Source organism: Brachyhypopomus gauderio, chromosome 4, assembly GCF_052324685.1.
Source record: "Brachyhypopomus gauderio isolate BG-103 chromosome 4, BGAUD_0.2, whole genome shotgun sequence".
Classification (NCBI taxonomy): Eukaryota; Metazoa; Chordata; class Actinopteri; order Gymnotiformes; family Hypopomidae; genus Brachyhypopomus; species Brachyhypopomus gauderio.
In genome coordinates this window covers 33,343,273-33,356,527 of record NC_135214.1, presented here as the reverse complement: position 1 = coordinate 33,356,527, position 13,255 = coordinate 33,343,273, and the positions used below count along the sequence as shown (strand labels likewise).

Sequence of the window (13,255 nt, the reverse complement as noted above, 5' to 3'; positions counted from 1 at the left end):
GGCTACCTAAATCACTCACACAACCTCTACCTGTACACCTTATTTACCTAAATCACTCACACAAACTCTACCTGTACACCACATTTACCTAAATCACTCACACTACCTCTACCTGTACACCACAGTTACCTAAATCACTCACACAACCTCTACCTGTACATCTCAGTTACTGAAATCACTCACACAACCTCTACCTGTACATCTCAGTTACCGAAATCACTCACACAACCTCTACCTGTACACCACATTTACCTAAATCACTCACACAACCTCTACCTGTACACCTCAACTACCTAAATCACTCGCACAACCTCTACCTGTACACCTTGTCTACCTAAATCACTCACACAACCTCTACCTGTACATCTCAGTTACTGAAATCACTCACACAACCTCTACCTGTACATCTCAGTTACCGAAATCACTCACACAACCTCTACCTGTACACCACATTTACCTAAATCACTCACACAACCTCTACCTGTACACCACAGTTACCTAAATCACTCACACAACCTCTACCTGTACACCACAGTTACCTAAATCACTCACACAACCTCTACCTGTACACCACACAGTGCCGTTTCAAGGTATTTGGGGGCCCCAAGCAAAGACACCAACCGGGGCCCCCCCAACCTCCACACCAGAAATCTCATGCCCAAACCCCCCTCCGGCCAAAAAAAAATAACATATCTGGCCGCAGTCCACCTTCAAGAACCACAGCATATACACCTCAAACTAACTACTTTACAAATTTACTACTTGTAGCTGAACATAGCAGATTTAAGTATGGGATTACCCGGGACGTATATATTGTTTTTAGCCTACCTGCTGCTAAATTACACCATTTGTACAGGTAGGCCTAATTTATCCAGTGTAAATCATCACTTACCACTGTCTTGTGTTTTTTTAGGGGTGGGCATAGATTAATTTTTTTAATCTAGATTAATCTCACTGAAATCTTGAAATTAATCTAGATTAATCTATATTAAAATGGCTCATATGTGTGCTACCCAAGTAATAACTAAAAGTCAGCTTTTGAGATAGGGTTTCTTAATACAGAGGGTGCATTAGACCAGGGGCTCATCTCCTGTTTCCAAAATGCATCAATGACTGCTTGAGGAAGCTGTTCTACTTTGATACTTGAAGAAAAAAACTTACTCAATAAAATGTAGGCTACTCGTGTTCAACGGTTTATTCAGTTAAACATGAATTTGTAAGCCTACATACTGTACATTAAAAGGGGTTGATAACATGTTTATTCAGCTAAACATGATATTTGAAATGTAAGCCAACATTTAGTACATTTAATCTCACGGACATAATTTGGGGGGGACTTTTTCAAAAGCCGGTTTGGTCCTCTGAAGTTTTAACGGTTAAAAATAAATATTTAAATAGCGACGAATCTAGCGCTAGGACCATGCAGAAAACGACCGCTCCGAGCTCCGCTCCGGTAATATTTTACGTTCCTAAAAATGAATTTTCCATGAAGCAAACCTGGCGACTTCGTGGCTGCATCCATGTAAACACACGTACGATTTTTAATTCACAGGTTTGAAAACTCGTTCTCGCCCCTACTGTGCAATTTGGTTAGGAATACAGCCGAGCTAAACTGTCAAGTTGAAAGTCATCATAGTTTGCTTACCCATTTAGTAGATATATTAACGGCGATAATTTTTATATCGCCCGATAAGAGTATCAAATTAACGAACGCCGTTAACGCCGTTAACGGCCCACCACTAGTTTTTTTGTGTTCCTCTTCCTTCTTTTGTTTTCTCTTTTGGTTTCCTGATGGATAAATTCGCTTCATGGTTAAGTTTCATATTTGCCGGCGTCTAAAACTTGGCTGTCTGCCAGGACAGTGTCTGCCTGCCTTCAGCAGCTGGTGGGAGGGACCCCTTGAGGGGGATTCTGAGAACAGTGTCATTGCTCATGACTTTGAGAATGTAAAGGGGGGCTCACACAGTTTGTCGCTGCATTTAATTCTTAACCTGTTGTTGTCTGGGGGCCCCAGGCCAGCTTGGGGCCCCAAGCAATTGCCTGGTTTGCCTGCCCCATCGCGACGGGCCTGACACCACAGTTACCTAAATCACTCACACAACCTCTACCTGTACATCTCAGTTACCTAAATCACTCACACAACCTCTACCTGTACATCTCAGTTACCTAAATCACTCACACAACCTCTACCTGTACACCTCACTTACTTGAATCACTCATACAACCTCTACCTGTACACCTCCCTTACCTAAATCACTCATACAACCTCTACCTGTACACCTCGTCTACCTAAATCACTCACACAACCTCTACCTGTACACCTCGTCTACCTAAATCACTCACACAACCTCTACCTGTACACCTCACCTACCTAAATCACTCACACAACCTCTACCTGTGCACCTGTTACCTAAATCACTCACACAACATCTACCTGTACACCTCAACTACCCAAATCACTCACACAACCTCTACCTGTACACCTCAGCTACCCAAATCACTCACACAACCTCTACCTGTACTTCTTATTTACCTAAATCACTCACACAACCTCTACCTGTACTTCTTATTTACCTAAATCACTCACACAACCTCTACCTGTACACCTCGGCTACCTAAATCACTCATGCAACCTCTACCTGTACATCTCGGCTACCTAAATCACTCACGCAACCTCTACCTGTACACCTTATTTACCTAAATCACTCACACAACCTCTACCTGTACACCACAGTTACCTAAATCACTCACACAACAGCGAGAGAGCAGCACTGCGTGCCTTTCTGAAATCTCACGTAGTTGCGGTTTATTCTTATATAAACAAATTTGCGCGGAAACCCAGTGGCCAATTATTGACATTAGCATAAATTATCGCGGTTAAAAAATTATCGTACGATAAGTCGATAATGTAATTATCGTGACAGGCCTACCTCTACCTGTACACCTCAGTTACCTAAATCACTCACACATCCTCTACCCAGGGGCAGATCTACGGGCGGGCCTGGGTGGGCCAGGCCCACCCTGATTGGCAGCTGTGCCCGCCTAATCACAAGCTCAGAATACAGTTTTCCGTATGAAAATTAATGAAAATAAACTATAATTGCTGCAGGATGGCACCTAGCGCACGAGTCATTTAATGACCACACACCCCGAACAACTTTCCTTCGCCACCCCCCGTCAACAAATTACGTTCACCAATCCACCCCCCCGTCAACAACTTTCGTTCGTGCTTGCCCTCCCCAATTACATTTTGGCCCGTCCAAAAACTGGCGGCTGCATCTGCCCCTGCCTCTACCTGTACACCTCAGCTACCTAAATCACTCACACAACCTCTACCTGTACACCTCAACTACCTAATTCACTCACACAACCTCTACCTGTACACCTCGGCTACCTAAATCACTCATACAACCTCTACCTGTACATCTCGGCTACCTAAATCACTCACACAACCTCTACCTGTACACCTTATTTACCTAAATCACTCACACAACCTCTACCTGTACACCTCAACTACCTAAATCACTCACACAACCTCTACCTGTACATCTCAGTTACCTAAATCACTCACACAACCTCTACCTGTACACCTTATTTACCTAAATCACTCACACAACCTCTACCTGTACACCTCAACTACCCAAATCACTCAAGCAACCTCTACCTGTACACCTCAACTACCTAAATCACTCACACAACCTCTACCTGTACACCTCAACTACCTAAATCACTCACGCAACCTCCACCTGTACATCTCGGCTACCTAAATCACTCACACAACCTCTACCTGTACATCTCGGCTACCTAAATCACTCACACAACCTCTACCTGTACACCTTATTTACCTAAATCACTCACACAACCTCTACCTGTACACCACAGTTACCTAAATCACTCACACAACCTCTACCTGTACACCTCAACTACCTAAATCACTCACACAACCTCTACCTGTACACCTCAACTACCTAAATCACTCGCACAACCTCTACCTGTACACCTCAACTACCTAAATCACTCGCACAACCTCTACCTGTACACCTCAACTACCTAAATCACTCACACAACCTCTACCTGTACATCTCAGTTACTGAAATCACTCACACAACCTCTACCTGTACACCTTATTTACCTAAATCACTCACACAACCTCTACCTGTACTTCTTATTTACCTAAATCACTCACACAACCTCTACCTGTACACCTCAACTACCTAAATCACTCATACAACCTCTACCTGTACACCTCAACTACCTAAATCACTCATGCAACCTCTACCTGTACATCTCGGCTACCTAAATCACTCACACAACCTCTACCTGTACACCTTATTTACCTAAATCACTCACACAAACTCTACCTGTACACCACATTTACCTAAATCACTCACACTACCTCTACCTGTACACCACAGTTACCTAAATCACTCACACAACCTCTACCTGTACATCTCAGTTACTGAAATCACTCACACAACCTCTACCTGTACATCTCAGTTACCGAAATCACTCACACAACCTCTACCTGTACACCACATTTACCTAAATCACTCACACAACCTCTACCTGTACACCTCAACTACCTAAATCACTCGCACAACCTCTACCTGTACACCTTGTCTACCTAAATCACTCACACAACCTCTACCTGTACATCTCAGTTACTGAAATCACTCACACAACCTCTACCTGTACATCTCAGTTACCGAAATCACTCACACAACCTCTACCTGTACACCACATTTACCTAAATCACTCACACAACCTCTACCTGTACACCACAGTTACCTAAATCACTCACACAACCTCTACCTGTACACCACAGTTACCTAAATCACTCACACAACCTCTACCTGTACACCACAGTTACCTAAATCACTCACACAACCTCTACCTGTACATCTCAGTTACCTAAATCACTCACACAACCTCTACCTGTACACCTCACTTACTTGAATCACTCATACAACCTCTACCTGTACACCTCCCTTACCTAAATCACTCATACAACCTCTACCTGTACACCTCGTCTACCTAAATCACTCACACAACCTCTACCTGTACACCTCACCTACCTAAATCACTCACACAACCTCTACCTGTACACCTCAGTTACCTAAATCACTCACACAACCTCTACCTGTGCACCTGTTACCTAAATCACTCACACAACATCTACCTGTACACCTCAACTACCCAAATCACTCACACAACCTCTACCTGTACACCTCAGCTACCCAAATCACTCACACAACCTCTACCTGTACTTCTTATTTACCTAAATCACTCACACAACCTCTACCTGTACACCTCGGCTACCTAAATCACTCATGCAACCTCTACCTGTACATCTCGGCTTCCTAAATCACTCACGCAACCTCTACCTGTACACCTTATTTACCTAAATCACTCACACAACCTCTACCTGTACACCACAGTTACCTAAATCACTCACACAACAGCGAGAGAGCAGCACTGCGTGCCTTTCTGAAATCTCACGTAGTTGCGGTTTATTCTTATATAAACAAATTTGCGCGGAAACCCAGTGGCCAATTATTGACATTAGCAAAAATTATCGCGGTTAAAAAATTATCGTACGATAAGTCGATAATGTAATTATCGTGACAGGCCTACCTCTACCTGTACACCTCAGTTACCTAAATCACTCACACATCCTCTACCCAGGGGCAGATCTACGGGCGGGCCTGGGTGGGCCAGGCCCACCCTGATTGGCAGCTGTGCCCGCCTAATCACAAGCTCAGAATACAGTTTTCCGTATGAAAATTAATGAAAATAAACTATAATTGCTGCAGGATGGCACCTAGCGCACGAGTCATTTAATGACCATACACCCCGAACAACTTTCCTTCGCCACCCCCCGTCAACAAATTACGTTCACCAATCCACCCCCCCGTCAACAACTTTCGTTCGTGCTTGCCCTCCCCAATTACATTTTGGCCCGTCCAAAAACTGGCGGCTGCATCTGCCCCTGCCTCTACCTGTACACCTCAGCTACCTAAATCACTCACACAACCTCTACCTGTACACCTCGGCTACCTAAATCACTCACACAACCTCTACCTGTACACCTCAGCTACCTAAATCACTCACACAACCTCTACCTGTACACCTCAACACCTCAACTGTGGTAGAAGGCTGGTAACTCACCTGTTATTTAGTATTTTATTTTGTTTGTCTCGTGTTTGTTTTGTACTGTTTTTGTAACCTTACTAGAAAAATACTTTTCATCTCTTCAAATTCTCCAAAATATGGTTGGGAATCAAAAATAAAACTTATGAAACTTGTGTTGGAACTTGATGTATTTTTCTGTTATCTTGGGCATAGGAGAAATAGACTTTACAAAACTTTGTCAGCCAGTGAATTAAACTGTATCAAGCAGAATCTGTAAACATTTACAAACGAGAAGTCCGTTTTAGAACACTCTACGAACTACTTCCTCTGTTTCATTAGAAGTAGCCAAGTGCACTTCCTTCTTCATTTACCCTTAGTTTCATTAGTCACACACACTGCTCTTGGACTGACATTCAGGAAGTTGACGTTTCTCTGGGTAATTTCACCTGTATCACTTTGAGTGATCGGTAAATTAAAACTTTGAACTTCCCACACATTCCGATAGCTTGATGCCAGTTGGACACACACTGTTGGAGTTGATGGGTCTCCCAAGATATAACCCTGTTTAGCTTGGCACATTAGCCAGATGGAAATTAGACCCAATACTCAAGAGGTTAAAGGTTAAAGGTTCCCTTCTAGCTAATCGCTGTTGCTAAGTTCCTGCAGCTGAGTGATGTGAGGGGTTTTGACACCCGGTAACACCCAGCTGCTGTTGCACTGCTGTGTGACGACTTAGCAGGAGTGCACACCCCCCAGGAGTGCAGCGAGTCTGCAAGGGTACAAAGATTTAGCTTTTGGTGTTTATTTCGATTAAGTTTCAGAACTACTTTCTGTTCTCAGTTATGTGTTTTCTCTGTGAATGTGTGTGAGATCTTATAATCTTCAATTCTGACTTCTTCTTTTATAATATTAGCTGCTCCTCTGCTCTGTGATTTGTGTTTTGTTCACTTGACCATATCAGTTGTCTGTTTACATTAATATTTGCTTTTTTTAAATAAAACCAAGTTCTATTTCTCAGTTCTAATTTCGTAATTTTAGCTGCTGCTCTGCTGGGTGAACGTGGGCGGGTCCTGGATTAGCACACTTACTCTGAAGTGCTGTGTGTGGGCCCTGCCTTGAAACTCCACACAACACTCACAATAACCTCAGGCTCTTTGTCACTGTAAAGTGTTGAGTGTTTGGAAATCGCCCCTAGATGGGTTCATTCACAACAGCGGCTTCATCAGAACTCCACTAAGACTTCAGCTGGAGTGTCTTGGCCCCTCCACCACCACCTCAGTCTGCAGTGTCTGGAGCAGCGTCTGAACACACACACACCTCTCCCTCTCCTCCACACACACACACACACACACACACACACACCCACCCACCTCTCCCTGTCCTCCCCACACACACACATATACCCACCTCTCCCTCTCCTCCACACACACACACACCTTTCCCTCTCCTCCACACACACACACACCTCTCCCTCTCCTCCACACACACACACACCTCTCCCTCTCCTCCACACACACACACACCTCTCCCTCTCCTCCACACACACACACACACACACACCTCTCCCTCTCCTCCACACACACACACACACACCTCTCCTCCACACACACACACCCATCTCTCCCTCTCCTCCACACACACACACCCATCTCTCCCTGTCCTCCACACACACACACCCATCTCTCCCTGTCCTCCACACACACACACCCATCTCTCCCTGTCCTCCACACACACACACACCCATCTCTCCCTCTCCTCCACACACACACACCCATCTCTCCCTCTCCTCCACACACACACACCCATCTCTCCCTCTCCTCCACACACACACACCCATCTCTCCCTCTCCTCCACACACACACACCCATCTCTCCCTCTCCTCCACACACACACACACACACACCCATCTCTCCCTCTCCTCCACACACACACACACACACATCTCTCCCTCTCCTCCACACACACACCCACCCATCTCTCCCTCTTCTGCACACACACCCACCCACCCATCTCTCTCTCTCCTCCATGTCTGTTTATAAAGAGCATAAAGGAGGAGTTATGGCACACGGGCCACAGCCTTTCACCCTGTTTGTGTTTTTAAAGCTGTTTAATATAAAGGGCTGTAGACACATATTAAACAAGCTGTTGCAGGCATACACACACACACACACACACACACACACACACGTGTTGAATTATCAGTTACTGTAAACACATGTCCTGTGCTTGATTTCAGCCATTGACTAGAATTGTTCATTGGTTTCTTTTGGTCTTTACGTATTGCTTTTCCCAAAGTTAAATTGTTTACAGAGACTCTTCCCCCCCCCCCCCCAGATTCCCAGCGTTCACATTTGTCATCCTTCACAATGAGGCTGATAGACAAATTTCACTCCCCAAAGACTAAAAGAACATCTTCAAAAAAAACCTCCAAGCCTCCTATAGAGCGAAGTATAAAGACTCCAGAGAAGCCCGTAATTAAGGTACCCATGCGCACACACACACACGGCACCTGCATGTTGCATTTTGCCAACAACAATAACGACATCGTTGCTATTGCGTTCGGCCGGGCTGAATCTCTCTCTCTCTCTCTCTCTCTCTCTCTCTCTCTCTCTCTCTCTCAGAGTCTCACTCGGCTGGAGGAGTTGGAGAAGGACGTGGTCAGTGCCTTACGATACTTCAAGACAATAATTGATAAGATGGCGGTGGATAGGAAGGTGCTGGAGATGCTTCCTGGCTCTGCGAGTAAAGTGATGGAGGCTGTGCTCCCTCTGGTGCAGCTGGATGCCCAAATTCAGAACAGGTGCTTACTCGCTCCTGTCCTGGGGATTTTTCAAAGAGACAAAAATAAAAGCTGCAAAAACCTATTCTGGTCTCGTAACCCATATTTTTAGCTTGATAGATCACCCCTTCGTCACGGTATGTTAACCGCAGCCCACATTTCAACACATTTTTCCCCATCGTATATTCTGAGGCTCTGACGTGCTTTTGTTGGTCTCGTAGACTTTTTTATTTCACAGTCTATATGGGTTGAAACCATCCATTTCTGACTAGTTGCAATTTCCCTGATGTTGATTAAGATGATTGAAATTTTGCTAATAGATTCTGAACCACGACACATGACACTGTGAGCTTTGACCACGCCGGGCACCGCTGAGTCGTATAACCCCAGAGCCCCTGTGTCCGCAGTTCCTCTGTGTCACCCTGTCTCAACCGGGTCTACCAGAGTCTGGCCAACCTCATTCGCTGGTCTGACCAGGTCATGTTGGAGGGCGTGAACCTTGATGAGAAGGACACCATTGTGACCGTCACTGCCATCATCAAAGCAGTGCTGGACGGGGTGAAGGTAATTTTCTTTAATCAGCATGATGGTCTTTGAAAAATATTTCAAGTTTGAAGCGATGTGCACCAACCCTGTGTTGGAACTAGGAGACTAGGAGAGGATTTTATGGAGAAGGTTCTGCTTGGATATACCACTTCCTGCCTTTTAAAGAATAACCAGCCATTACCATGGAGGGTTTTGTTCAGCTCTGAAGTCTCCAAGCGTACCTACTATGATGTACTATGAGGCTATGTCCTTAATTTAGCCAATCGTAGACTTTTATTTCCTCTTGTTACAGTTGTAAGTAGTTGTCACTATTTAATCGCAAGCGTGGTTCCTCCTTCACTCTGACAAATGTACCTTCTCCACCCGCGTTCCTCTCTGCACTGGAGAGTCCGTTTCGGGCGCTGAGAGCAGTGTGACCACTCACGGCTCTTCCTCTGGTTCCCCACAGGAACTGGTGAAGCTGACGATGGAGAAGCAGGACCACCCATCGCCCACCTTGCCTACAGCTCCAACCGCTCTGCCCGCCTCCAGCGCGCAGAGGTACGGGGGAGGCGGGGCTGCGTGTGTCAGTCGATGGGCCACGCCCACCTGGCACCTCCTCACACTCTGAGCCTCTGAGCTGAGTGTGACTCCAGTGTATAGCGGGACCTTTTTCATCTTTCTGTGCTAGTGTGATCTACTGGTATTATGTGCAGTATGGCATTTCTGGGCCAGTGAATATAAAATAAATAGTCTTACTGTTGTATCGGTTTTGAAAGATGCACAAGTGCAGAGTCTCGAGTGCAGTTTCTCTGTGATGGCCGTCTAAGGTGAACTCCAGTAACTCTGCACCGCGTCTGCAGTGCACAAGCGACGGTGCTCGTCTTGGTCATCCTTAACGTCGCGCTAATGTCTTTGTGGCGGTTCCAGTGCTCCGGAGCCTCCTGTTCTAGAGACGGAGGAGGACAAGTCCACTCACTCCTCTGCCCCGAAGCACTCCCCCGAGGTCCTGACAGACACCCCCTCAGCCGAGGAGACGGCGCCTCCCAAACCCCCCCTCCCTGGCCTCAAAGTTCCCGAGCACTGGTAAGAACCGGGGTTCCCTCTCCAGCTCTGAGGTCCTCATCTCTGCTGAACAGCTCTGGCTTGGGTGGGTTGTGGGCCAGACGTGCTTCTGACTAATGTTTCATGGTTGAGTATGTCGGATGTCTGCGTGCAGAGGCGGAGAGGGTGCAGGGGTGCGGGCGGTTAGCTCTCCGTTCTCGGGCTGGGCTGTCGAGGTCTGAGCCAAGATCTCTCCAGATGATTACGTCTTTCTCTCGCTAGCTGAATTGAATTGTTTACAAGAAACTTAAAAGGGAAAGTGTGAAACTGGCTGGCTATAAATAACACTTTCTTAAGAGCTTTGCTATTGGTAGCGGTGCAGCACACAGGCGATGCTGCTTGACTTCCTGAGACTTTTCTGAGAAATAATTCAGCTAAGCTGTTGAGACAGAGACAGATAAAGAGATGGAGAATGTGAGAGGGTTTCATTACCAATCCTAGACATGAAAATATTAAAGTGACTTAATGATATATTTAATGTATTTTGATAGCAGACCATATACAGCAGTATCATTCCAGTTTATTTTCAGTTTTATCTGAAAAAGTTATCATTTTAAGCTGTGCAGGACTGGTAGGAAATTATCACTTATTAGTGTGAATTGGACTTTCAAACAGATTGGTGTGCTGTTACCAATGAGAGAGCCTGAAATATTAAACCCATTTTAGCTGCTGTTTACCCCTTAACTTAGTCCAGGACACACCACACATCACAGCTGAGAGTGAGATGGTGAATATGGTGCAGATATCTGATCAACTAGAGCTTGTAGGTGTTCTTTGTCAGCCCTGGGAGACAAACCTCGAGTGTGATGTGGCCAGGATCCTCTCTGTGTTCTCGGGGGGCTGCCAGCCTCGAGGGGGGGGGGGGGGGGGGTGCCCCCGGTGGTTGTGTGAGCAGAGTGGGTCTTCCCATGAGCCACCAGCCCCGCCCCTTACTGGAGAAGTGGGTGGGCGAGCTCTCACGGCCTCGTTTCAAACCACATGTGCACAGTTACAAGGAATTACCCACCCCAGCCCACCCCAGATGCCACAGTGGAACCCACGATTGCTGGAATGGAAGCAAAGACACTTCTGACTCACTCACACACACTTGTCTGTACAGGATGTCAATCATTTCAATTCTTCTATCTTCAGCCCTCCAGCTCTTCCTCCCAAGAAACGCCAGTCAGCCCCCTCTCCTACCCGCGTCGCCATGGCGATGCCGCTGAGCCGGGCGACGAGCGGCTCCAGTCTTCCAATCGGCATCTGCAGAGCGGTGAGTGCGGCGCCTGTATGCAAGAATGACCTCTGACCTCTCATTTTATTTTAGGCGTGTCGTGTGTTGCATTATTTCAGGTGGGTCCTTGGTTGTTTATGTTTGACTTCTAACGTGGAGAAAACATGGAGTGTAAATGTATTTGAACAAACCCATGACAGACGGTTGGAAATGTCTGAAAACACATCATGCTATTTTACTCTCTCTCTTTCTTTGCTTTTATTTCTTCTATAACTAAATGTTAAAGGTTAAAGTCCATGTGTGTATAGCAGTAGGTAATGCTGTGATCCCCCCAGGACTGCGATGCAGACGGCCTGCAGAGACGCTTCTCCGGTGGGAGCCACTCGTATGGGGGCGAGTCCCCCCGCGGCTCCCCCTGTGGCAGCATGGGCCAGCTGAGCCGCTCCGACGAGCAGCTGTCGTCCCTGGAGCAGGACAGTGGCCAGTGCTCCCGCAACACCAGCTGTGAGACGCTAGGTGGGGTAGCTCCCGGCCTGACCCTTCACCTTCACCCCATGACCCTTCACCCCACCCCCCTGGACATGACCTGTGTGCGTTCACCACCTCACCCTGCGCTTACTCCCACAGATACGGCGGAGAGCTACGACCCGGACTACGACTTCCTCAGCCAGGACTTATCCAGCGTGGATCAGATCCACCTGACGGCGGGGGGGGTCTTGGGACCCCTCCCTGAGTCCCCCTACCCCGGCCTGCCTCCCTACCCCGGCCTGCCTCCCTACCCCGGCCTGCCCCCCTACCCCGGCCTGCCCCCCTACGGATCGCCCTCGGCCCACCCTCCCCACTCCGTCCTGTGTGCCCCGCCCGCCCTGCCGGAGAAGAAGCGTCGCAGTGCCACCCCCGCGGGACCCTGCGACGGCCTGCCCCCCCACGCCCCCCTGGAGCGCCTCCACTCGCAGTACGACAACGTGGAAGACGAGGAGGAGCCGGTGCCGCCCTTCCCCGTGGGCCCCCTCCTGCCCCCGTGCAGCCTCACCGGATACGACGTGGACTTCGTCTCCACGGACGGTGCTCACCTCCCTCAGAGCCCCCCCCCTCTACCGGAGAAGAAGTGCAGACACAGTAAGTATGCGCCAGACAGGCGTGTGGGCGTGGTCAGTGTGGGAGGCACAGGCGCGTGGGCGTGGTCAATGTGGGAGGCACAGGCGTGTGGGCATGGTCAATGTGGGAGGCACAGGCGTGTGGGAGTGGTCAGTGTGGGAGGCACAGGCGTGTGGGCGTGGTCAGTGTGGGAGGCACAGGCGTGTGGGCGTGGTCAGTGTGGGAGGCACAGGCGTGTGGGAGTGGTCAGTGTGGGAGGCACAGGCGTGTGGGCGTGGTCTGTGTGGGAGGTGCAGGCGTGTGGGAGTGGTCTGTGTGGGAGGCGCAGGCGTGTGGGCGTGGTCTGTGTGGGAGGTGTGGGCGTGGTCGGTGTGGGAGGCGCAGGCGTGTGGGCGTGGTCGGTG

At 47.9% G+C, this 13,255-nt stretch overlaps 1 protein-coding gene across 8 annotated transcripts in view; it reads left to right on the top strand.

Annotated features, from left to right (window-relative positions):
- Nucleotides 1–13,255, top strand: part of rapgef1a (Rap guanine nucleotide exchange factor (GEF) 1a) — a 35,929-nt gene that overhangs the window by 1,362 nt on the left and 21,312 nt on the right. For 6 of the 8 annotated variants that reach the window (XM_077004098.1, XM_077004097.1, XM_077004094.1 and 3 more), the window contains exons 2-8: nucleotides 8,467–8,932; nucleotides 9,319–9,475; nucleotides 9,906–9,997; nucleotides 10,367–10,522; nucleotides 11,672–11,792; nucleotides 12,089–12,269; nucleotides 12,381–12,872. In XM_077004098.1, coding sequence (XP_076860213.1) covers nucleotides 8,467–8,932; nucleotides 9,319–9,475; nucleotides 9,906–9,997; nucleotides 10,367–10,522; nucleotides 11,672–11,792; nucleotides 12,089–12,269; nucleotides 12,381–12,872 — 1,665 coding nt within the window. The remainder of the gene's footprint in view (nucleotides 1–8,466; nucleotides 8,933–9,318; nucleotides 9,476–9,905; nucleotides 9,998–10,366; nucleotides 10,523–11,671; nucleotides 11,793–12,088; nucleotides 12,270–12,380; nucleotides 12,873–13,255) is intronic. The other 2 variants (XM_077004096.1, XM_077004100.1) reach the window with 1 other exon arrangement.